This window comes from Felis catus, chromosome A2, assembly GCF_018350175.1.
Source record: "Felis catus isolate Fca126 chromosome A2, F.catus_Fca126_mat1.0, whole genome shotgun sequence".
Classification (NCBI taxonomy): domain Eukaryota; kingdom Metazoa; phylum Chordata; class Mammalia; order Carnivora; family Felidae; genus Felis; species Felis catus.
This window is the reverse complement of record NC_058369.1, coordinates 131,832,830-131,860,318: the sequence shown is the minus strand read 5'-3', so window position 1 is coordinate 131,860,318 and position 27,489 is coordinate 131,832,830. Positions and strand designations below refer to the sequence as shown.

The 27,489-nt window shown below is 36.6% G+C and overlaps 1 protein-coding gene and 1 pseudogene across 1 annotated transcript; one reads left to right on the top strand and one right to left on the bottom strand.

Annotated features, from left to right (window-relative positions):
• Nucleotides 1-25,216, bottom strand: part of LOC109497557 — a 184,940-nt pseudogene extending 159,724 nt beyond the window's left edge.
• Nucleotides 25,217-25,226: 10 nt separating this feature from the next.
• SMIM30 (small integral membrane protein 30) lies at nucleotides 25,227-27,104 on the top strand. The gene is made up of 3 exons (XM_023250514.2): nucleotides 25,227-25,294; nucleotides 25,655-25,748; nucleotides 26,219-27,104. The coding sequence occupies exon 3, from the start codon at nucleotides 26,264-26,266 to the stop codon at nucleotides 26,441-26,443; it is 180 nt and encodes a 59-aa protein (XP_023106282.1). The 5' UTR covers nucleotides 25,227-25,294; nucleotides 25,655-25,748; nucleotides 26,219-26,263; the 3' UTR covers nucleotides 26,444-27,104.
• Nucleotides 27,105-27,489: the final 385 nt, after the last annotated feature.

Genomic DNA, 27,489 nt, shown 5'->3' with positions numbered 1-27,489 from the left:
CTTCTAAGTTGGGGACCATATTTGGCTCTTATATTTTCATTTCCATTCCTCCCTGTCGTTCTGGAGATCTGGCAAAAAAATAAATAAAATCACCTACATATTTCCTTGCCCTTGCCATCATCAATTCAATAGATCAGCTTTCCATTAAGATATATTCAAATTCCTTCAGTATACTTCAAGAAAAGTTCTCGAAAGATTTCAAACTTGATTCAACACACTTTACTCTAAAGAACAGTATTCACTATCTTGTGTCCTGAAAGAATCGCATGCCCAAAAAGCAAACACAGGAACCCACTACCATTTTTCTAATGTTTTCAATCCCACGGCAGCATTCCAGACAACAGAGACCTTAAGACTAGGAAGGAGAGTTATTAAAGGTAGAGTTGATGCTTTATGGCACATTTTAGAAACAAAAGTCACCATGTCCATGAATTGCCTAAAAACCAACTCCTACATAAAAGAAAAATACAGCTCTTTTGCTATCTTCCTAAAACCATGGGTTCTTAATAGTTCATTCCCTTCCTGATCCAAGGCTCATGTGGTTCTATCTTTATTAATTATAAGACCTTAGGATATTTTCTTCAACCTCTAAGCCTCATTTAATTAAAATAGCATTCTTAACATTATCTCATAAGTTTGTTGTAGGAATTAGATAAAACAATACATGTTCGAGGCAAGACAGAAAACAAGGAGTAGTTGTTTACTGGGTACACAGTTTTAGTTTTGCAAGATGAAAGAGTTCTGGAAATCTCTTGGACAGCAATGTAAACATATGAACTGTACATGTAAAATGGTTACAATGGTAAATTTTATGTTCTGTGTTTTTACCACAATTTTTAAAACTGTTTATTAAATTAATGTATGACTAAAAAGTTCCTATCACATGCATAGGTGCACACACACACACACACACACACACACAGAGAGAATAAACATTCATCACTCATCACAATGCCTGGCACATCATAAGCATTCAAATATCTATAAGGTTCTGTCTCTTTCCCCTTTGAGCCTTCCAACAATCTCCTGACTTCAACTTCACCTGCATGAATTTCTAATTTCTCCCCCTCTGAACACTGTATAGGCTTATTTACATTCCGTCCAATGCTGTTCCTTAACATTTCAGGGTGGGCATGCTTTATCTTGCCAAGTAGATTGTCAGCTCCTGCAGAAAAGGAACCATCTTTTATATTTCTTCTATGTTCCCCTCCATGTCCAATTTAATCTTTGCATTAACTGTTGAATGAGGGTCTACTTAAAATGAGATGGACTCTCCCAGAGCCAAAACATTCAAGTTACCCCTGCCTGCTCTTGGGCTTCCACTCATCATTATCAATCCACATCTATTTATCGATCTGTTAGCTTATATTAGGATAAGTGGGGAAAAGTAATGACAGGGAAGATAGAAAGAAAATAAAAAGATATATAAGACATGATTGTTGTCCTCAAAAGTCTTTTTATCTATTTTCACAAAGAAAACATAATGATATCGGTAAAACTGCAAGGAAAAATGCTAAATGTCCACTGAGTGTTAACAGACAATACGGGAATTCAGCAAGCCATGGAGACTCCAGGGGAAATTCAATAGGAGATTAGTTTTTTAAAAACTTAAGTACTAAAGTATATATTCTTCAGAGTTAAGATGATTCTCCAAGGGGTAAAAAGTATATCTGCCTACTAACTCTAAATCTGAGATAAAATTATTATGTATTTTCAGGAAAATAATAATAACAACAATTTCCATGCACTCCAGTAGTGTCCAACAGACATACTATCACTAATCCTAAAAGCAAGGGGTGCATCATCCCTATTTATACGTAAGGAAATAGTGTGAAAAAAATTGTTACCTGCTAGTTGATGTAGAGATAGTAAGTATTGTATTTGAACATATCTGTCTGATGCCAAAGCATGAATTCCTCCCACTATGCAACTCATTCATTCATCAAACATTTATTGAGAATTTACTCTGAACAAGCATTACGCTAAAGGTATTAAATTAAAGAAAACATGATTTCTTTCCTTCAAGAGACTCACTGTTTGGTGAGAAGGAAGTTACATAAAGAGACCACACAAAATGTGCTGAGTCCAAGAACAGAGATACACAAAATGTTATGGAGCATGTAGGAAGGAAACCTAACCCATCCTGGGAAATCCTAAAAGGTTTCTTAGAGGAGTAGAATTCTTTAAGTCTTAAGGAATAAAATAAACAATAGCTTACATTTATGTACTTACTAGGCATATACTATTATTATTCCTGATTTACAGATGAAACAATTAAAGCACAGAAGGGTGAGCAACTTTTCCAGGCTTCAAGAGTTTATAAATAGGTGGTAGAACCAGGATATGAATCTGTTCTCTCTTAATCTCTATAATTTGCTGCACACGAATAAGAGTTTGCCAGAAAAGTGAAGAGAAAAAGAGCAAGACAAAGGCAAGAAACTGCACTGTATGGAACAATATATAAAGCATAATATGGCTAGAGCAGAAAATCACGAGAGGAAATTAGAGAATTATGGGCCAGGTCACAAAAGATCTTGTGTAACATTCTAAGGATCTCATAATTTATCCTATAAACTGCGGAGGGATATTAAAAATTTGTACGTTAATAAATGATTATGTCAGCTATTTGAAGGATGGATGTGAGTTAAGACTAATGGGAAATGGGTTGTTGTTGTTGCTGTTATTGTGGTAAAAAAGAAAAAAAACACATTAGATAAATTTACCCTCCTAACAATTTTTAAGTGTACAGTACGATAAAGAGACAGTTTTAATATTCAGCAAAGATGAGAACCTAAACTTGGGTGGAGAGAGTAAGATGGAAAACTTGGAAATAATACATGTCTAGATGGCAGAAGAGGCAAAACTTGGTGATGAACTAGATGTGCCTATCTCCCTACCCATCAGACTTGCCTGTTTTAAATAATCTGTCCAAGAAAACAGAAAGCATAAATATATACATGTGTCATTATGGAATTGGCTAGGCATGGTGCTAGGCACAGGAGCATTAAGAATGAGTAAGACACACTTCCCATCCCAGACGGACCTATATTCTGGAGTGGAGGTGGAGAAGAAGGACGAGTGCAATAAAGGATTATGTGGTTATAAAAGAAATAGGTACAACATTTATTAGGGATCCAAGGCTGGAGTGGTTAGCCCTAACCAGGGGATATCAGAGAAGGGCTGAAGGAGGATATGCCTCAAATTGAATCTGAAAAGACACTTTCCAGTGGATCACGTATTTGAGGTGAATGTTTCTCCAGTGGCAAAGTGGCAAGAATACAGCAGAATAAATAGTTTCAAAGTGAAGTAGTTGAGGAGGGACAAGAAAAATACGTGGACCCCTGAAGGCATCAAAAGCAGAACAGGAATTTATTGGCTGCTAGTTCCTCCATTAAAACACGTAAGCACAAGAAGGCAATTGAGGTCACAGAAGAATGAAAGTAGGAGACAAGATAGTGATCTACAATAAAACTATAAGAAGTGCTGTGGTTTTATAGCACTATCTGTGGCCACGTGATCACACTCCATCTAGCCCCACCTGAGGTACAGAACTGATGCTCATTATGCTTGGCGAAGTGTATTAGTATATTAGAAGTCTATTAGTTCTACCCTAGACTCTAGCATTTCCTATAATGATATCCTGTAGGATATCATCTTGAGATTCACAGTTAGGGGTCTGTGCATCAGGCACTTCCTACTGCTCTTCTAAAGGATTTTAAATTACCTCATAATATCTTATGTTTGGAAGCCTCACTGCCTCAGTCACAAGTATTGATATTTGTAAGCGAAAGTACATTTTTTTAACCGATGTGTTTACATAGACATTATTTTTCCTAAATGTAATGCCTAATGTCTAAAGGACAATATTATTCATAAATACAAACTCTCAGACTTGAATAAGAACACCTTTGTTTAACCTGTTTAATATGTAACATCTACATATTACTAACACTTCTACATTCAAGAATCTTCCTGGAAATGGTTATTTATCTCTTTCCAAAGTCAAATTTCTACCGCTGTCCCTAAGAATCAATTTAAGAAAAAGGGAAATCCGTTACTAAAACTGATCACAGACTTTCTAGCTCATTAAATGTACTGTCTTCAATACAGCAGCAGAGGCTATAAATCTAGTTCTTTGTGAATAATCTCAATATTCCTTATAATGAGGCTTAAAAGTGTTTTTTATTAAGAAAAATATTTAGTGGAAAAAATATTTAATAAAGTTATTTTAATTAGATGTACACATTAATCATGAAATTGTACAGGATAATTATAATGATATTTCTCTACTTATTATGATGAAACTTGTGAGAATGGTTAGAACATAAACAGATAAGAGAGAATATGCAAGTCGGTATTATTTGGGGTAATTTTAAAACGATTTAATAAAGACTGCATCTCCTAGGATAAAATAATTCATTACATGAAGGTGACTTACTTGGAATTGGGAATCAAAAACTCTTAACTTTCATGATCAGCCATGATCCATCCAATCCCCACATCCAGAAGCACCAAATCTGTGATCACAGGCCAGACTGAAAATAGATGGCCAGAACTTTCACATATTTAATACCTGCAATAAAATAAACTGGAGTTACGACATCAGAAGACAGTGGGCTAAGGGCTAACGGAAGTCCTGCCTTTTCACACCTGATAGCATGTTTATTCATCCCATTGTACCTCTCCTATTGCCCAGAGGGAAAATAAAGTGTCTGAAGTTTCAATTGGGAAAAGATGATTCACCCTGAAACTTTCTGAGTAGCTTATTAGGGTTTACAATGCTTGTGGACTGCTACTTGTGTTTTATGTGTGGGGGCTGTGGTCAGGATGAAATGAGGCAAAAGACTGAAAAAACAGAAAATAAGTGGTTCTATAGCAGTCATATATTGAAATGACAATGTATGTATCATAAACCTTTACACAGACATTTTAGCATATGGTACACAGGTTCTAAGTAATGTATATGCAAAAGAAAAGGCCTCTAGTACCATTTGACTAGCTTCAACACTGGAAAAATACAAATTAATGATCTCATAAATGTTTCAAAACTGAAAACACTCCTCTCTCCCCAACAAAGGAAAGAAACAATTTCTGGTAATAAATTCTACCAGATATTTTAGTGGTGGTGCTATTTCTATTGCTTTTAAAGATGTATTTTTAATTGTCTTACAGATATCCTTAATCATACAAAAAGAAAGCAGAAACTCCCACCTGTCATAGAAAACCCTCAAAATAGGCAATACTATTTCCACTGCTAAAAGTATTTGAAATATATACCGGCACACCCGACATGTCAACTGTTTCCTACAATGTCTTCTCACCAAACTGAGGTGTTTTCACAAAACAACAGGATTCAAGACAAACAGAAGTAGAACTGCTGTGGTCGTAGAGTGTTATCTATGGAGGAGCTCCCTCTCTGTGTCATGCAGGCTGATCCTTACTGGTAAGCAATGATAACACTAATATAATGGCCATACTTATTTAATGTTATTTAAGTACCTCCAACTGACATCTAATGAAATAAGGTGCTTTTTTCTTATAAATTCTAATTAGGTCCCCTTACTTCTTTCCTTTCTCTCTCACACTTTCCCTTACTCCAGCTCTCCATCTTGTCTTTTCTTTTGCCCAATAGTAAAAAATGGATGCAAATATGTCTACATGTACTTCAATCTCTACCTCAGGCTGCATTAGAATACCAATGGATCTTAAACAGAATAAACCTGTCACCTCTCCAACCCACCTACCAGGAAGAAAAAAAAAATCCACTTCTTCTCTATGTGCCTGCATCAAAAATTTAGGCAGGTCACCTTTCTTGTTATCCTCCCACATCCAGTAACTTGCCAAAACCCAACATTCTTGCTAAAAGCCTCTCAAATCTGTTCATTCCCCACCCATCTCCCTGTGTCTGCACAATCTGGGGCCCCACAGTTTCTTCTTTGTCTCTTCAGTGGTCTTCATGCCTTCACTCTGGGCCCCTCCAACTGCTTTCCACATTGCAGCTAGTTATCAATGTAAAATGCAAATCTGGTCAAGGTACTACTCTGCTGGAGACACTTCAATGGCTCCCCATGTTCTTAGGATAAACTCTTGTGTGCTCATAATACATGTTTTTATAATCACACCTCTGTTTATGTCTTAACCTCATTTCTCCTTAATGATTCTTACAAAAATAGCCTGTGTTTTAGCCATCATGAACTACAGACAAGTTCTGAGACCTTTGCACCCATTGCCCCTCTTAATTAGAAAACCCTCCCTGTCGGGGCGCCTGGGTGGCGCAGTCGGTTAAAGCGTCCGGCTTCAGCCAGGTCACGATCTCACGGTCCATGAGTTCGAGCCCCACGTCGGGCTCTGGGCTGATGGCTCGGAGCCTGGAGCCTGCTTCCGATTCTGTGTCTCCCTCTCTCTCTGCCCCTCTCCTGTTCATGCTCTGTCTCTCTCTGTCCCAAAAATAAATAAAAAAAAACAAAAAAACAAAAAAACAAAAAACAAAAAACAAAAAAAAAAAGAAAACCCTCCCTGTCATATCCCTGCCTTTAACATAACTGATTTTGAATCAATTTAAAGGATTCATCTCAGATGTTAGTTCCTCCAGGACACCTTCTCTCCTACCCACTTGATGTTCCCATAGAAACTGATTATCACCAAAATGGGTGTTCACGTTTACCTTCCCCAAAGGTTAGTAAGTATTTGTTGCAAAAAAAAATGAAAAAATTCAAGTCATTTTGCTGCACTCAACCCTTAATGGCATAGAGTTAAGATGGACCTTATCAAGGTCTATAAATATAAAAATACATGGGTTTATATTTCTAGAAAACCAAGTCTTGAGTTTGCTAGATCTAATTTTATTAATATAAAAGTCAACCTTTACTGTCCCAGAATCATCTCAGTGACACATAATTGTCTGAAAGCTGATCAACTGCTTCCTTCTCAGAACAGTTAGGTGGGCACCTGGGTGGCTCAGTCGGTTAAGCGACCAACTTCAGCTCAGGTCATGATCTCAGGGTTCATGAGTTCGAGCCCCATGTCAGTCTCTGTGCTGACAGCTCAGAGCCTGGAACCTGCTTCAGATTCTGTGTCTCCCTCTCTCTCTCTTCCCCTCCCCTGCTCATGCTTTGTCTGTCTCTCTCAAAAGTAAACATTAAAAAAAAATTTTTTTTAAAGAAACAGGAACTGTCTGGTTAACAGAGGGTAGAGAATCATCCAGCTCTAACACTCTTAATGTTATCCAAATCTAAACAAGTGTGATAACTAGAAGCAAACTCAGTCAAAAGAAATATCACTTTCTCAATGATTAACATGAAACCAGCTATCTAACAAAAAAATATTTTCAAGCTTAAAAATAAGCTTTATTTTAGAACAAAAAAATTAGAACCCATTTGAGGTGACTCAAAACTTAGAAATTCATAATGTTAAAGCTTAATTCTGTGATAAGCAATTGGCATCAAGATAAAGTATTTTTCCAATTTACAACAACCTCTCGGATAAGAAATCTAAAGTTCAACTCTCAAATACAATATTTAAGCTTTGGTTTTGAGTGTGATACATGGGGAAGGGGGTAATGTGTGAATATTCTGTGCTTGCCCTGATGGTTCATAGGTAACAGGTCTGGTAAGCAAAGTTTTAATTAATCTTGCCAGTAGAAGAAGCCATAATCCACAAAGACTCACCCTCCCTGCCAAGCTGCTATTCTGTATTTTGTATGGCTGAGCACAGAATACTGTGCTACCTTATTAAGTGTAGTTGCTACTGGATATTCCACCCAGACTCCCTCCTTCCCTCAACTGTCAGATATACCATCTGTTGACAGTTCACAGTCGTGTCTCTTGGCCACAAGGAACTACCTGACTTAAGGTTAAGGCCCCTCCCAGTGGAAAACCAACAGTCAAGGACCAATTCATACAGAGGAACAAAGGCTCCCCTGCTTCAATTTGGAACAACTCTGAAGGGACATCCCAGCTCCAGAGCTCCCTACAGATTCCACTGATGTTGCACTATATGCCAGCTTCTCCCTCTTCCCAATCCTCTTTCTCATTTCCTTTCAGGTGCATTTCGGGAGACCAGTTCTCAAAAAAACTTTTACATGCAACTCTTCATCTCAGAATCTATTTCCAATGCAACCTAATCTAAGACTCTTCGATACTTGTGTAATGCAAATACAGCAGTATACAGTAGTTTTGCTGACTTCATCATAACTTTGCCTTGGTCTTCCATTAGAGATATGAATCTATTAATTGAGGCAGAGGCAAGATCTGGAACTTAATCTATCCTAACTGATTCCAGTTGCCTTTTAATTGCAACAAAATTTAGGAACCAACTCATTGGCATTAAAAGCTACCTTATTTCTACCCTTTATCCTGAATAATTTCGAACGTTTGGCAAAAGTTGTTGGATAATTTTATCATCACCCAATTTTAAGAAGGATAATATTCTAGTAAAATTCTAGTTGAAAGAGCACAAACAGAAAAGAATAAAAATGATTTGTCCATAGCATTATGTCCTCAAAGAGATGGGAAATGTATTTTATTGGACTTATAAGGACTCAGGTCTTTTCTGATAAAAATGAAAAGAATTAGAATAGCATTTAGTTCTCATGTTCTCAATCTTTTAAGATCTGCTTTTGAGGGGTACATGGGTAGCTCAGTCAGTTGAGCATCCAACTCTTGATTTTGGCTCAAGTCATGATACCAGGGTCAAGGGATCAAGCCCCACTTTGGGTTCCACACTGAACACAGAACCTGGTTAATATTCTCTCTCTCCCTCTTTCCCTCTCCCCCACTTGCACTCTCTCTCTAAAATAAAAAACAAAGAAAATAAAATAAAGCAAAACAAAACAAAATAAAATACTCTCCTTTTAAAATGAATGAAAGGTTGTCATTGAATCAAATAACTCTTTTATCCCATCCACTTCTCAATCCAAATGATATGAAAGGATTCTAGCTTTGGAGGTCTTTGTCTTTTTGAGTTTTGTTGTTGTTTTGGTACTATCATTTTGAAGAGTCGAAATTAAATCACCTGATCCACCCAACGGCAGTCCCATTTGTCTCAGACTTAAGCTTCTCTTCCAGAGCATATAGACACAAAGGAAACGCCTAAATAGGTCAGAGTACAACATCAGACAGATTCAGATGTGCCATCTTTTTAATAAAATACAACTTTTATATATGGTCAGAGTTTGCCACACAGTAAAGCCAACTTGCCCACAAAAATCAAACTTCTGTCATGAATAGAAACTTTTCTAAAGAAGATATCCAGATGGCCAAAAGACACATGAAAAGATGCTTGAGGTCACTCATCATCAAGGAAATACAAATCAAAACCACACTGTGATACCACCTCACACTGGCTAAAATTAACAACTCGGGAAACAACAGATGCTGGCAAGGATGTGGAGAAATGGAAACCCTATTGCACTGTTGGTGGGAATGCGAATCAGTGCAGCTGCTCTGGAAAACAGTATGGAGGTTCCTCAAGAAATTAAAAATAGAACTATCCTATGACCCAGCAAACAGCACTACTAGGAATTTATCCAAAGGATACAGGAGCACTGATTCATAGGGGCACATGTACCCCAATGTTTATAGCAGTGCTTTCAACAATTGGCAAATTACGGAAAGAGCCCAAATGTCCAGCAACTGATGAATGAAGAAGATGTGGTTTATACGCACAATGGAATACTACTTGACAATGAGAAAGAATGAAATCATGCCAGATGGAACTGGAAGGTATTATGTTGAGGGAAATAAGTCAGTCAGAGAAAGACAGATATCATATGTTTTCACTCATATGTGGATCTTGAGAAACTTAACAGAAGACTGTAGGAGAAGGGAGGGGGAAAAGTTGTTACAAACAGAGAGGGAGGGAGGCAAACCATAATAGACTCTTAAGTACAGAGAACAAACTGAGGGTTGATGGGGGTGTGGCAGAGAGGGTAAAATGGGTGATGGCACTGAGGAGGGCACTTATTGGGATGAGTACTGGGTGCTGTATGTTAAGTGATAAACCACGAGAATCTACCCCAAAAACCAAGAGCACACTTTACACACTGTATGCTAGCCAATTTGACAATAAATTATATTTAAAAAAAATGAAACTTCTGTTTATTTAAGTATAAATTCCTGCCAAGTACAGAAGAATCACTAACTTGACAGTGATTTCCGATAACTGAATGACAAAGCCCTGCTCTTGTTATGGAAAGGAACAGATGCAATGGGGTCAGAGACCCATTCTTTTCAGGTTTTCTGGAAAAAGTAAAATGATATTATGTCTTTCCCTTTCCGCTTCACTTCTATTGAATCAAATCTAGACCAGTGCTTCCAAATGTTTACACCATACACCTTATGAGGGCAAATATTTTCAATATTCACATATATGTACATAAAATATACAAATTATACCCATGTTATTACTGTGCTAGTAGATACATTTCAAAAAATACAATAGTAGAAATATTTTAAAAATGAAAAAATAAATAAATTTAAACTTTATATAAATAATGGCCCAAAATTCTTTCTTCACATTAAAATATTCTTAAGAATAATTTTAACAATTCAGTCAACAACAGATGTTGGTGAGGATGCGGAGAAAGAGGATCTCTTTTGCACTGCTGGTGGGAATGCAAACTGTTGCAGCCAATCTGGAAAACAGCATGGAGGTTCCTCAAAAAATTAAAAATAGAACTACCCTACAACCCAGCAATTGCACTACTAGGTATTTATCCAAGAGATACAGGTATGCTGTTTCGAAGGGGCACATGCACTCCAATGTTTATAGCAGCACTATCAACAATAGCCAAAGTATGGAAAGAGCCCAAAAGTCCATCCATGGATGAATGGATAAAGAAGATGTGGTGTATATATACAATGCAGTATTACTCGGCAATCAAAAAGAATGAAATCCTGCCATTTCCAACCACGTGGATGGAGCTAGAGAGTATTACGCTAAGCAAAATTAGTCAGAGAAAGACAACTATCATATGAGAACTTTAAGATACAAAACAGATGGGGAACCTGGGTGGCTCAGTCGGTTAGGTGTCCGACTTCAGCTCAGGCCATGATCTCATGGTCTGTGAGTTTGAGCCCTGCATGGGGCTCTGTGCTGACAGCTCAGAGCCTGGAGCCTGCTTCTCATTCTGTGTCTCCCTCTCTCTCTGCCCTTCTCCTGCTCACTCTCTGTCTCTAAAATAAATAAGCATTTTTTTAAGTTAAAAAATAATATACAAAACAGATGAACATACGGGAAGGGAAGCAAAAATAATATAAAAACAGGGAGGGGGACAAAACAAACCCTTAAATATACAGAACAAAAGGAGGGTTGCTGGAGCAGTTGTGGGAGGGGAAAGGGCTAAATGAGTGAGGGGCATTAAGGAAGCCACTCCTGAAATTATTGTCACATATGCTAACTTGGATGTAATTACAAAATAAATTATTAATAAAATGTAAAAAATACTCTTAATAATTTCAAAGTAGAGACTGATACAATCAAATATACATTTCTTTTTATCTTTGCCTACCATAGATTGATGCTGGGATTCAAAATCTAGTTCTGAATTCAATCATTGTTATTATAAGCTAACAAAGACAATGCTGCTCAAAGATAAATAGATCCAAACAGATGAAGCTGTTTGAAGATCCAAACATTATTGGCTGCATTTATTAAATCATGACATTCATTTTACAATCCTTTGAGTGATTAGTATTATATTCAGTCCATAGTTTTTGTTAGGAACTTTGAAGTTTAATTAAGCTAAAACTGGGTAGTACCATATGTTTATGCACTTAACCCGACATACAAACACTAAAATAAACTGTTGTATGCTGAAAATGACCTCATAAATATGGGCACTATGGTTGGCTCCCACTCTTCCCTAGAATCGCCAGGGGACTCTTCAAAGCACATGACTGTTTGACATGTGGGCACTACAGGGCACCAGTGTAAAAACACATGGTAAATTTCAGTAAATTTGTATTTATTATCTAGGTGGAAATAATTATAGAAAGAATTTGAATATTTTGTTGTCAATTCTCAAGCAATCCAGGGAGAAAATCTCTGACCTAAACAACAGATTCCAAGGAATTGCTTAGAAAATACAATACCACAAGTTTAACCAGTATCTTTTTTTCAGGTTTTGCTTCCCTGAGTAGCTAAGTATCTAGGCAGTATAATAAACAGTGTCAACATGTTTCCAGTTCTATACACTGCACATATTTTGCTACCCACATACCCAAAGCCAAATAGACTTTTATGTTCAGAGTTTAATGTATTAACTCACTCAGAAATTAAATGAAAATAGTTAATTTCCCAGAAAAGCACAGTATGAAACTTAGAACAATAAATATGAAAACTTACTTTGTTCTAAGACTTAATCACCCAGAAATGTACAGTACAATGACTTCATATTCACAAATTTGTTAAGATCATTACAACTGATGGCAGGAAGCATTTTGTAGGTATTCCATAACAAATTCATTTTAAGGACACATCACAAAAGCTTGACTAAGTTTATATACTGATCCTCAGACTATAAACTTTTGTTAGTCTAAATAAAATATACAGAACCATTTTTCATCTGTTCACTTCAGCCTACATGATAGTTTATGAAATAGTACAAGTTACACAGGCTGATAATAAAATATGAATATAAACAATATATCATATATATTTATTTATAAATATTAAAAAGTTATTAAAAAGGTTTCCTTTTCAGAAATAGAAAAAAAGTATATTATTTCCTTCCAATTTGAACGAACGAAAGAAAGAAATACTAAGGAGAATTATTTCAGAAAGATAAATAGCAGTGCCCCCAAGACTTGAAATGAACCCTTATAATAAGCACCAGACTACTAGCATAAGACTTTGGGGTTGTGAAAGGAGGAGATAAGAGAATCAGAGAATGTCAGGTTCAGAGAAAACCTTTAAGGACATCTACTAAGCCAATCATCCTTGTGAAGTCTGATTCCTCTCTACAACATCATGCCAAGTAATCATTAAGCTAACCTATTCTGATCAAGAGTTCACTGCTCACCAACACAGCCAATTCCCTCTTAGAACATTAGAAAGCTTTTCCTTATATTGTGCTAAAACATGCTTCTGTATCACTTTCATCCACTGGCCAACCTGAACAAGTCCAGTTATTTTTTTTTTTTTTGTATGTCTCCTATGGAATGAATCACCAAAAATACTGGTTAGTCTCGCTGAGTCTTCTCATTTACATCCATAGTCTTTCAACTACGTTCTTCAACTAACAATTCTAGTCTTAACAGAGTCCTGGTTAATATCCAGTTTGTTACTGTTTCTTGAAAAGCAGAGAACCCATAAAAACACCATTTTGCGAGGTATGGCCCAAACTGGAAAGAGCAAAGCAGAACTTACGTTTCCCATTCTAGGTACTACATAGGTATTCCTGTAACCCAAGATTATACTCGCTATTTTCATTGCTATGTCACACATGTTGATTCAAACTGGGCTTTATGTAGATTAAAGTATAAAATCTTAGTTGTTAGCTTACTCAATATATGTTTACAGAATGCTGCTACACAAATACCGTATTATTAGGGGCAGTAAAAGAAATCAGTGAGATATAACTGAAACACCGAAGACCCTGGGCCCAAGTCCCAGTTTACCCAACTATAGCTGTGTGGCAAGAACACCTGTTAGACCTACTCAGTTTTCATAATAGAATAACTATCTTGCTTGCTGGTCTCAGTTCTAAAGCATATGGATGGGCCTTTTGCCAGCAATTTAGAATACCAGCACTCCAGGTTATCTAGCTCCCTTCCAAATACCTACTGAGAGAAGAAATGTTTAGGAAAAACAGGTCCAAGACCTTACATACTCAATTCTTGGTTAATGTTGAATCACAAGTAAGCTATATATTAAGAACCCACCACATACCTTTCTAATCACCTTCAGTGAGTTGCATTTAATTGTTTGTCCTGATCTTTAACAGAAGAATGTTGTAAGAAGTAACCATGTTACTTATGTTTTAAACTGCATGGGAATGTTTTAAAACTGAGGATATTGCCCATTTTATTATTCAGAGTCCCTTTCACTCTTGGTTTTCTCTGAGGAATGGGATGCTTCTACATTCTGAAGGTAGAAATCATCAGAATAGTTTTATACATTTTTAAAAATAAGTTTCAGAGAAAGATCAGTCTATGAGAAATAATGAGGAAAAATGCCATTTTATATATGCACAAATGGCAAGAAATATTTGTATTTTCTGTTTCATCAATAACTGAAAAAGGGATCCATAAGAGTAAGACAGGTAATTCTAACTGGGTCTTATTAAATATTTATTGTTAATTAAGTTAAAGATCATTATTCAATTGCCCTTATGTTTCCTCTTCCCAAATAATCAGCCTCCGTAACATTTTCCCCAATGAAAAAGGTTCTAAGATCAGGTAAACCTAAGAACTACCTTGAGAACTTGTTTTAGAAATTTGCATTTTTAAATAAACTACCTATGTAATTGGGAAGTGCACCACAGAACACATGTTGAGAATACTCTTCCAGGACCAATTTTTGGATCACTTTAATTAACTCTGCCACTCACCCTCAGGCTCTCTGCTGTCTCTCTAGATCCCTTTTAGAGCCTGGTGACCAAAGAAAGGTAGGTAGAGTACTCTCACCAAGGGTCCTCCTACTAAAGCACAGCAGATAAAAGGAATAGGTCTTTGCTCTTATGTAGCATACTACATTCTAGCATTGATAGGTATGCTTACAAAAGCAGTGCTTCAATTATGACTGTCAGATTGAGGTCAACTAATTTTGACTATCCTGAGAAATGAGAGCTTAAAATGCATGAAAACAGGCCCAAATCACAATCAAACTAAACTGTGAAAAGCACTTATAGGTCTTTTTCCTCAATTGAACCAGTTGCAATCATTTTTTAAAATAACTTATTCTACTTTTAAAATAAAGAATTTTCCTTTGAAGGAAAAATCTGCCAACCTCCTTGAGTAAAATCTTCTTCCAGAAAGTAAGATCACTTTGTCATAATTTTTATGAAGAACTTTAATTCTAATAATACCATTTTCAGAATATCTACAGACAAGTAGCCTGTTGGCATAATGGGCTCACAGAATAGATTTATAAACAATCAAAATATTACAGGCAAGAGTAAAGAAACTTTATTGTTGCTCTCCAGCTCACCATTTCACAGACAAATAAATCATTCCATGACACAGCGACTGATGTTATACCATAAAGTTCTGTACCTGGACCATCTATATGATTTAGCAATAGAAATAGATTTAAAAACTACAAGTGACCAATCACCATATGTCAACTGAAAATTCACAGTAAATGTCTACATTAAAGGTTCAGGTACCCATTCAAGTTTCCAAGCTGACTTTACAGTCATCACTTCCCAGCTATTGCTTACTCTGAAAACTCTAGCCCTATATATTCTATCATGTATAAATTGACTCTAGATAAACGGCATTATCAAATGAACAAGTTGAAATATTCAAAGCAGAAACTCAGGGACTGAAAAATAAGTGATTTACTCAGAAAATTACTCAGATATAAATTTTATAAGTCTTTAGATTCAAGGGAAATCAAGCTAAGACCAAGTGGAGTATGATTCATTCTCCTATGTCATTTGCATTTGCTATCTGCTATTTTTTAATTTTATAAATTTCATGCTGTTTCCATGGTTACCAGCTCTTAATCATAGTGAACACCTGGTCTATACAGAGGAGTTAATATTTCCTTATGAACTGCACATACTAAATTGTTAATAATTTCTCTATACTTTGACAGTGACTCGTTTAAGTTTCTGACCTATAAGCAAAGATTTTCAAAAGGCTCTTTTGACTTTCTTTTCTTTCTTTTTGAATTTTATATATTATATGGACTTCAATGGTTTTGTGAGAGTTGAGATTTGCCAACACATCACAATCTATATTCTCTGACATGTAGTATCTATACCTAGGAGTAGGTATGTTTCTCATCCTGGTCAGACATACTCTATTTAAAAGAAGTTTTTTTGTACATATTCATTAAATCTAAGCCAAAATCAGTTGACAAATGAGGCAAATACTGGTACTCACTCATTCGCCAAACTAGGGCGTGGAGAACAGTACACAAATACCTATAACTCCTCAGTGACTCACCATGGATAGGTTTCCTAAGCAACGCTAGAGCACCTTATTTCACAGAAATTAAAATGGCATTTGATCCTGTGGACATTTCCATATAAAAGCATATGGGTTTGTACATCAACTAGACTTTAATTAGAAATTTTTTTAAAGCATATGTTCAATGATTAATAGTAAAGACTTTGTCAGATTTCCTAGGTTCATATCCTGACCCTACCATTCAGTAGTTATGTAACCTTGAATAAATAATTTAACTATGTCTCAGTTTCCTCATCTGTGACAGGGGATAATATAGTATCGGCTTCAGAGAATTATTTTAAGGAGTAAAATATTTCACTATTTTAAGAAATTAGATAATTTGTACAAATTCACAGAATAAGTGGAAAGATAAATTTGGAGCCATCCAATGGCCTCTCCTAAGACAATGCTCTTAATCAGTCCATTAGGATGAATAAAGTGCAATATAAAGAAATAATCTCACAACTTTTCAAAACTATAAAATTTGTCCCATCTAAGAATTCTTAATCTGCTCCTGGAAACCCGGCAGTGTAGGTAAAATTTGAATCTGTCAGTACCTGTGGGTGGGGTTCCTCTACTTCCCTGGACATCACAAATGTGTGTGTATAATTGATTCCCACTGATTACTGAGGTTCATTGGTGGAAGTGAGTGACACATCCATAATGGGCTCTAGATGGTGCATGGAACAATGGCATTTGCAGCTTGCCCATAAACCTCTGTAAAATCCTGGCACCAGACAGTTTAGCCTCAGCAGATGTTTTTTTCTGCAGCAGCTGACCAGCTCTGTAAGGTCCAGTTTATCTCATCCTGTTAACCTAATGATTAATTAGCTCTAATGTAATGATATCACTGATAAATGTCCTATTATGGATGTAAAATACTGACCAGCTCTGGGTTGGTCTTTTTTAATTATGAAGCACCAATAAAATGCCTCTATTAACTTGGCTTAACTCAATTACTAGTAAGAAAATCTCAGTTTTTATGAATTCCCCGACACACATACCAATGACCGCAAAATCCTGATGTCAACTCATCCTCCTGCTTCTGATGGATCCCAGAAGTGCCTTCCTTCAGGGCCTACCAATGACTCACTTCCAATAGTTATAAAATAAGCAGAACCACTTCTCCATTCTTCTCTGAAACCATTTCTTGGTAACTACTGACTTGGTAAATTTTCCCCTCCACCACTCTATTTTAGTAAAGGATGGTATAGGCTTAGGTTCTCTTGAATTGAGAGACTAAATTCTGAATCTGATAACCCTAGATACTTAATGCTAAGGAGGAACTATACAGAAGTCTGAAGAGGCATTCAGACAGCTTGAGAGAGAAAATGGAATGTGGCAATGCTTCAGAAGAATTGTGGTTCATGTTGCTTCCAAATATGTTCACAGGGAGAACTTGTTGCTGGCAGATGCTGGGCACAGAAGAAGCTGCTCATCTCTCTAGCACTGCTAAGGAAATGATGGGTCTCTTTTAGAAGAAGGACTACTTATGTATAACATGGCAGTTATTGTCCCAATCTATGATCTAGACAGAATATCTAAGTCTGAGTTACAGCTAGATAAAAATAGTTCATTAAGATGGTTTTTAGGCATGTTAAAAATCAAAAAGGAGGTTGGAGTCAAAGGAGTTGAAGATATTATTATATTTATTATATTCCAAAAATTAATCCCTGCCTCTACATCACTTATTACTAGTAATCCCTGGGCTTACATTTCAAATTACAGTGTCCCTCATAAACTAATGAAAACCATTTTTACAACCCTTGACTTATAAGTCAAAGACAAACTTTAAAAAGGAACAAACATGATTTTTTGTAAGCTATTTGACAAAATAGAGCTCTTTCATCTGTGGACTAGAAGCAAATGAATTCTAAGCAGGAGTTACAAGGAGAATATTTGTCCTCTTCAGACAGTCGACCTTACTGAAGCCAAGGAAGTAAGGTAAAACATCTTGGTACCATGTTCAACCACTGTGTGAAGTTCCGTTTCTCAGGCATAATATATAAGTCTTTCTGTCTGTCCTACAAGATCTGCAATTAATTATCCCATAACAATCTATCAAAAGTCATACATTCCTCTGAGCCCAGCGTCTCAATTATTGTAATTCCCTTTTAGCAAAGCTTATAATGCTGCCTTTTACTTTGCTGTAATTTATGAGAAAAGCAGTACAGAATTACAGATTAGCTACTGTAATTGGAAACAGAATTCAAAACGAATTAAGAGTGTTTGCTTCTTTGTTTGTTGCATTTTGTTAAGGCTACCCTAGAGATCATTCCAGCCAAATGATTTCTTAAGGCTATTCGCCCATATCGAGACCCTCTTAAACATAATTTTAAAACTTCCGGAACGCAATATGATGAATTAATGACACAACACCACTTAGGTGGATAATATGTTTTAAACATAAACATAATCCCCAATGGGTATGAAATAGTTCAATAGAAAATGCCATCAGGGCAATAATTGGATGTTTTTTTGAAACAACTACCACAGATTTAAAGTAGTAGGGGAATGTGTCTAATCAGTCCTCAATCCAAAACCTAGGGGGCCTAAAATGTGTCTGCATCCAAAGTTTCCACAGCCAACTTTTATTTATTATGTGCATCTGGAGAATAGCACATTCACAATAGAGAGAAAACCACATCCTAGAGACCTCATATTTCATGGATGTAATTAACAGAAACTAGTAAGAAATTAAATAGTTAATATTCAGTGAGGGCTTACTACATGCCAGCTACTAATTCCAGGAATTAATTTATTTAATCTTCGTACAATACATATCAAGTAGTTACTATTATACCCAATTTTATGAATAAATAAGCTAGTAAGCAGCAGAGGTAGGATTCTAACCAAGCAGTCTGACCCCAGAGACCTTAACTCTTAACCAATAATCAGAGATATCTAAATACAATTAAAGGAGGAATTGAGAAGTACTGATGTCTGGTCCGTTTTTCAGTCACTTTAAAAACATTTCATTTAATCCTCACACAACATATTTTGTGAAAGAAAACTGAGTCTCAGAGAGATTAAATAAATCCAAAATCCCAAATCCACAAAGCCACCAAGGGAAAAACTAGTATGCCTTGTACTATAGCATATTATCTCTCTTTAGTCTTTAAGACTAAACTGAGTGGCAGATATAAAGGCAGAAATCTCACTTCAATCTACATATCAGTGCTGTCATAAGAAAGTGACCACTGGAGCCTATCTGGCAGAGAGTTGGCTGGAAAAAGAAAAGAGTCTGTAAATAACCCAAAACATAAAACCAGCACACTTAGAGGAAGAAGTTCTAAATCATTAAGACACTGCGGTGCTAGTGTGTCTGTATATATGTTTGTGTGTGTGTGTGCGCGTGTGTATACACATAGACACGTGTGTGTGAACTCTTTGTTGTTTTATTTCATTCTGCTCTCAACTACACCTTTCATTTTGTTCATGAAACCTGGAATGGTTCTCAACTAGGAACAGTATCCATAACAAAAGAGTATTTGGCAATGTGTAAGGGCAGCTGGTTGTCCTGGTGCCTGGGTGATTCTATTGACATCTAATGGAAATGGGCTAGAGATGCTAAAGATCCTGAAATACTGTGTCTGCACAACAAAGCACTGTGCCACCAAAAATGCCAATACCATTCATCCAACATTAAGAAGTATTTAAAGGAAACATTTCAAGTATTGGGAAGGAAAAAATACACGATTCAGGTAGACTTAATCAACGTTTGTTGTCAAGATCCTGATGCTCCTAGTGGACAGAGGAAGTAAGTAGGGGCCATTACAGACAGGTTCTTGAACAAAGTTGTTCCTGTTTTAGATGCTACTACATCTTATATATACATAAATGTAAATTCTTGTTAATAGTATCATGGAGGAAATACGTAAGACTAAATTGAATGAAGACTCAAAGTAATCTCAGTCTAGATAATCAAGTATCTTCATACTTTAGCCCAAATGCAGACTTCCTACTTATAAGGTAGTTTCTACCATGAACAGTATAAAGGCAAGTAAATATTAATCAAATTACAGTCTTATACTAGCATCATTTATTCATTCACAAAATATCTCCTAATTATCTATCATGCTAGACACTGCTGTAGAAGCTGGGAACTCAGTAGTAATAGGACAGAAATATTTCCTGCCCTTCATGGAATTTTCACTTTCCTGTACTTGTTTACTTACTACATATATAAACAAATACATACATAATATAATTTCAGTTAGTGATAGGCACTATGAGGAAAAAATTAGGCAGGAAACTGGACAGATTGGAATGGAAGAGATAGCTTTTGTGATGTGCTCAGGGAAGAGGGTGACATTTGAGCAGAAACTTGAACGACACTGAGAAAACAGCCATTAAAAAGTCGGTGGGAATTACTATTTAACATGGTACTGGAAGTCTTAGCCTCAGCATTCAGACAACAAAAAGAAATAAAAGACATCCAAATCAGCAAGGAAGAAGTCAAACTTTCACTATTTGCAGACAACATAATACTCTATGTAGAAAACCCAAAATCCTCCGCCAAATAATTACTAGAACTAATACATGAATTCGGCAAAGTCGCAGGATATAAATAAACGTGCATAAATCTGTTGCATTTCATACACCAATAACAAAACAGCAGAAGAAATCAAGGAATCGATCCCATTTGCAACTGCACCAAAAACAAGAAACCTAAGAATAAACCTAACTAAAGAGGTAAAAGATCTGTACTCTGAAAACTATATAACACCTATGAAAGTAATTGAAGACACAAATAAATGGAAAGGCATTCCATTCTCATGGACTGGAAGAACATTGTTAAAATGTCTATACTACCCAAAGCAATCTACACATTTAATGCAATCCCCATCAAAATACCAACAGCATTTTTCACAGAGCTAAAACAAACAATCCTAAAATTTGTGTGGGAACCGCAAAAGACCCTGAAGAGCTAAAGCAATTCTGAAAAAGAAAAACAAAACTGGAAGCATCACGATTCCAGATTTCAACCCGTATTACATGTCTGTAGTCATCAAGACAATATAGTACTGGCACAAAAACAGGCACACAGATCAGTAGAACAGAATAGAAAACCCAGAAACGGACTCACAACTATATGGTCAACTAATCTCTGACAAAGCAGGAAAGAATATCCAATGGAAAAAGATAGTCTCTTCAGCAAATGGTGCTGGGAAAACTGAACAGCAACATGCAAAAGAATGAAACTGGACTATTTTCTTATAAGTTCAAAATGGATTAAAGATCTAAATGTGAGACCTGAAACCACAAAAATTCTAGAAAAGAGTACAGGCAATAATTTCTCTGACATCAGTCATAGCAACTTTTTTCTAGATATGTCTCCTGAGGCAAGAGAAACAAAAGCAAAAATAAACTATTGGGACTACATTTAAATAAAAAGCTTTTGGGGGCACCTAGGTGGCTCAGTAGGTTAAGCATCTGACTCTTGATTTCGGCTCAGGTCATGGTCTCACAGTGTGTGGTTTCAAGCCCCGCTTCAGATTCTGTGCTGACAGCACAGGGCCTGCACAGGATTTCTCTCTTTCCCTCTTTCTCTGCCCCTCCCTCCACTCACACTCTATCTCTCTCTAAAGATAAATAAATAAACATTTAAAATAAATAAATAAATAGCTTCTGTACAGCAAAGAAAACAATCAACAAAACTAAAAGGCAACCTATGGAATGGAAGAAGACATTAGCAAGTTATATATCTGATAAAGGGTTAGTAGACAAAACCTATGAAGAACTTATCAAACTCAACACTCAAAAAGCAAATAATCCAGTGAAGAAATGGGCAGAAGACACGAACAGACACTTTTCCAAAGAAGACATCTAGATGGCTAATGGACACATGAAAAGATGCTCAACATCACTCATCATCAAGGAGATTCCAATCAAAACCATGATGAGATGCCACCTCACACCTTTCAGAAGAGCTAGAATTAAAAGAAACAACAGGTATTGGCAAGGATGCAGAAAAAGAGGAACCCTCTTACACTGCTAGTGAGAATGCAAACTGGTGCAGAAACTCCAGAGAATAGTATGGAGGCTCCTCACAAAACTAAAAATGGAACTACCATATGATCCAGCAATTGCACTACTAGGTATTTACCCAAAGGATACAAAAATACAGATTGGAAAGGGTACATGCACCATGATGTTTATAGCAGCGTTATCTACAATAGCCAAATTATGTAAAGAGCCCAAATGTCTATCATCTGATAAATGGATAAAGAAGATGCGGTATATACATACGGTGGAATATTACTTAGCCATCAAAAAGAATGAAACCTTGCCATTTGCAGTGAGGTGTATGGAGCTAGACCATATTGTTATGTGAATCAATATATAAGTCAATCAGAGAAAGACAAATACCATACGATTTCACTAGTCTGTGGAATTTAAGAAACAAAACAGATGAACATATGGGAAAGGGGAAAAAAGAGGAAAAAGGGAAACAAACCACAAGAGACCCCTAATGACAGAGAACTAAAGGGTTATAGAGGGCAGTGGGTGGGTGATGGGCTAGATGGGTGATGGGTATAAAAGAGGTCCCTTGTTATGATGAGCACTGGGTATTGTATGTAAGTGATGAATCACTGAATTGTACTCCTGAAACCAATATTGCACTGTATGTTAACTAAACTTTAAATAAAAAGTAAAAAGAAAAAAAGAAACAAAGAAAATGCCCGTGAGAAAAATATTACTGGCAGAGACAACACCAAGGGCAAATTCAATAGGAAACAACAAAGATGGCATATTTAAGAAAGAGCAAACAGATGAATGTGATTGAAATGGAATAAGCATGGGTGAGTGGTGGACTGACATCAGAAATGCAGAAAGAGGCAGAATGCATAGGGTTTTGTGAGCCTTGATAAAGAGTTTGCACTTCAGCTTAATGTGTTGGAACTGGAGAGTTTTAAGCAAAGGAATAAATTGATTTTTGTTTTTAATCACTAGAGTAGTAAGAAAAAACTGAGAACTAGAATACCACACGACTTTGATACTAGGATTGGAAAAAGGTCACAAAAGCATATATAGCAATTCGGGTGTTAAACTGCCTGCCTGGGGTGGGTGAATGGTTAGGGAAATTTAATCAACTTTATTTAAAACTATCTGGGGGCACCTGGGTGGCTCAGTCAGTTGAGTATTTCACATCTGCTCAGGTCACAATCTCACCGTAGGTGAGTTCAAGGCCCTCATCGGGCTGGCTGTTATCAGTATGGAGCCTGCTTTGGACCTTCTCTCTCTCTCTCTCTCTGTCTCTCTCTCTCTCTGCCCCTCCCCCACTCATGCTCTCACTGTCAAAAATAAATAAAAACATTTATTTAAAAATTAATTAATTAGGGGTGCCAGTGTGGCTGAGTCAGTTGAGCATCCACCTTTGGCTCAGGTCATGATCTCACAGCTCGTGGGTTCCAGCCCCACGTCGGGTTCTGTGCTGACAGCTCGGAGTCCGGAGCCTGCTTCAGATTCTGTGTGTGTGTCTCTCTCTCTGCCCCTAACCCACTTGCATTCTGTCTCTGTCTCTCTCAAAAATAAACATTAAAAAAAATTTTTTTAAGTAATTAATTAATTAAAACTACTTAGGCCCAAAACACTGCTGCACAAACTTCTGCCACTCTTTTTCAGATGATTCAGGTCATTAAGTGACCTCTTAATATTTTAAAGAAAAAGCATTTTACCATCCACAGACTCTTGAAACTTAAAACCAAACCATTATCTTCAATGTTGACACATCTAGAAACAAGCCTGCAATAACACTAACTTTAAAGTAGTCTGCTGACTTTAGGTAACTTTAACAGACATAAAAGGAAAAATATCCCCAAAATGTTCACACTAGAAAGCAAGAGAATATCTTGTAATATATTTCAAATATACTTGGTTCGAAAGGTACAATACTAAAAGTTCAAAGCAAATGAGGCAAAGACAAAACTTTACTAAAACAATCAAGTTTAGAGAAGCAATGCTACCAATATTACTGTGTAGTTATCCTCAAACTTCTACTACGCAAGGGGCCTTGGTTTGGTTTATTTGGCACTTCTTGGTCTCATGAAACCTTGTTGGCACATGTATCTATTCAAATAATTATGATTAGCCCACTTCACTGCTGGGTTTGTGTTAGGAGACAGGAATATAAAGTTTTGCTGTTAAGTTTAGAGAGATTGGTAACATTTATGAAAGAGCATAAGATGCAAAACAAGATCACGTGCTAATTACGGGCACCGAGTACCTGCTACGCCGGAGAGACTGACTTTCAGAAAGCGGAGTGACTTCATCCCTAACACACATCATTAATAACTTACCATGTGACGGTGCCAAATAAATAGCCAAATCAGCAAATCAGAGTTCAGAAAACTGGATGACTAGAAAGTTTCATTTAAGGACTTCACAGGTACTAGCACTCAAGAGTATCTTTCAGAAAGGATTGACTTACATATGGAAACAATTCACTTACGGTTTAAAAGTAATAATTTCGTATATTTTCATAAATGTTTGGGGGCAGCTAGGGTGGGTATCATAAAAACATAATTGAAAAGAATTATTAACATTCTTGAACTAATGGGGAAACTCAATCCTAGAACCTTCATAAATAATAGGTATCTTCCTATAAACCCTTTTTATTTTCCTAAACTTTTTTTTCCCTGCAAACGGTTTTAACATTTCCCAAAATGTCTAATTAAACGTGTTTTCCCCTCTTGATTAAAAAGAATTAACAAAACGTCATAAGGTACACTTGGAAGATGGTGACAGGGGATTCCCTGCTTCAAAATGTTGGAAGCCGCTAGTTTAAAAGCGCCCGAAACAGATGACTCGGCTCGGGTGCTATTTTCCCGCTGTTGTGTCTCCATTTCAGTCTAAGAAAAGACATAACTATGTGTGTGTCTCGAAACCTTAGATAGGGTAAAAACCACCTACTGTCATTTCTTTATCACATTTTTGAGAGAGCATTTGTACAAACCCACTAAACCACTTTACCAGTAAAACTCTGCGCCCGTGAGGAACACCCGCAGGGGGGCTCCTCCTGGTCTCCGGTAGCGCGTGCTCGTCACTCCCTCAGCCAGTTACCGAGGAGCGCGCCGGCGCATCCTGGGAGACGTCGGCAGCGGGGATTGTGGGAAGTGTAGTTTGGAGACCCCGCCCTCCTCGCCATTCCTGTAATGGCTGCTTCCCGGAAGGTAATGTAGGAACTCGTCTCCAAAGGATACTTAGGGTTGCCTCAGTGTATTTGTAAAACAAGGATATTTGCATCTCTCCGGGACAAAGCAGGGGTTCTTTTTAAAATCTTAATATCAAATCCTGGCACAAACTTGCTCTGGTTTCGGTTTATTTTTAGCTTTTCCTGTGCCGGCGAACTGACCCAAGTTTAAGTCTAGTTCCCCTGCCTGAACAAACTGTTTCCTCTAGTTATTATCCATTCCTCTCTCTTCCGAACGACTTCCTCCTTCTGCACTGTGGCTGTATCTTTAAAAAATGATGATGATGATGATAATGATGGTGATGATTAATTCTTAAATCCTACCCTTTTCTGATACTAGGCTCTGTCACGTGGAACCTCTTAGCCTCAGCATCCGGAACTCCAGGAAGGGAGTATTTCGAATCAGATAGAATTATACATAAATACTTTCTTTGGTAAGTGTTACTAATTCCCCACAACTTCACAGACTTACATGTTGCGTGACTTTTGCCAGATTTGTCTGCATTTCCTGGGTGGGAGAAATCCTAAGAAAATGTAATTTTTACTCAACATTTACTCAAAATACTAGGATATTTAAGTTTCCGAGTGTCTGGTGTGTTTTCTGTTTGTTCTTAATTATGTTCTGTTCAAGTTGCTTAGTTGATTTACACGAGGTTGGCATGATAGCATGTGGAAACATTGCTGGAGTCAAGGAATCAGCATTGAAAGGGGGGATTAGCCTCAAATGACCTTCTTTAAACTGTTTTATAAACTTACCGGGTTTTTTTCTACCTTTAAAATGGGGAAATGGGTCTGAAATTTAAATTTAAAAGGTTATATGGATTGTTATTTATGTATTCATGCTGTCATTTGAAAAGGTGGAAAATTTTAATGATTCCTTTTTGTTTCCATGTTTGATTTCTAGAAACTTTCTGCCCTCAAGATCGAGATACCTGAAAATCCCAACATCATGGCTTCAGTTTCAGCACAGTTGTTCTTGGTCCTCATTTCACTGCTTTTGGTGCTGCCTGTTGTTGAAGCAGTAGAAGCTGGAGATGCAGTCGCTCTCTTGTTAGGTGTGGCTCTCAGCATTACAGGCATTTGTGCTTGTTTGGGGGTATATGCACGAAAGAGAAATGGACAAATGTGATTTTGACGAGCCTTCTGAATCTGACCTTGCCCAGAAAACCATTGTGAATTATTGATGTTAAAAACTGATCTTTAGTGTCTGAAAGTTCCCAAGAAATAGGGTATTTTCACATTTTTAATTGTCTCCCTGTAAATGGAAGCAAACTGATATATGTTAAATGGGAAAAAAAAGTTTCCTTCACAACAAATAATGCACTGAAAATAAGCAGTCTAAAAGTCCTACATGTTAGTTAGAAAGAGGCTCAAAGAAGTCAGATGACCGAAATTTACATATTATTTCAAAGTTTTGGAATTCTCAAAGTGCATGAGATAGGAAGAAGGAAACCCTTACCCAGAATCCTAGGAAATTGCCACTGCCTCCTGCATCACTGAGGAGACTTTTCTCCATATTTTTATTAGATTTTTGTTTTGTTATCTCCCAAGTTAGTATTATCAAATACATCCAGAAATTAAAATTTTTATTTCTTTGGTTGGGGGGAAGAGGTAAGAAAAATGTACTCAGTGTATCTAATGTTAAAATGGAGAAAATATTTAATGTAAAAAAATACTTTATATGGACATTTAAATGGAGAAGAGATTTAATGTTAAAAACCTTTATATTAACTGAATAACATCTCTATAGTGAGAAGTACTATATTAAATACAAACCCATTATGTTGTAAGTTAATGTGTGATATTCATTTCTGTTTATTTCAGGCTGTCTTTACTTTCTGTGGACTTTTATGTCAGCTAGGTGACTTCCTTTAAGTGATCACACTAGCTTGTAGAGAATACTATCAATCATAAGTGAGAAATGGGCAGTATCAAGGTAGAAGTCCCTGTTAGAGACTCCACAGATACAAAAGGAAAATGTAATGGCCTATACTGGTTTATACACTAACCAGATGAAGCATACCCTCTCTGATCATACTACTCAAAGTGTCCTCAAAGTAACAATATCACCTAGGGACTTGGTAGAAATGCTGAGTCTCAGGCCCCATTCAGACCAATTGGATCAGAATGTGCATTTGTTTCAAGAGCCTAGAATAATTTGTATGCATATTCAAG

Coding starts and splice junctions, on each gene's coding strand:
- SMIM30 (XM_023250514.2), top strand. CDS start 26,264: ATGGCTTCAGTTTCAGCACAGTTGTTCTTGGTCCTCATTTCACTGCTT.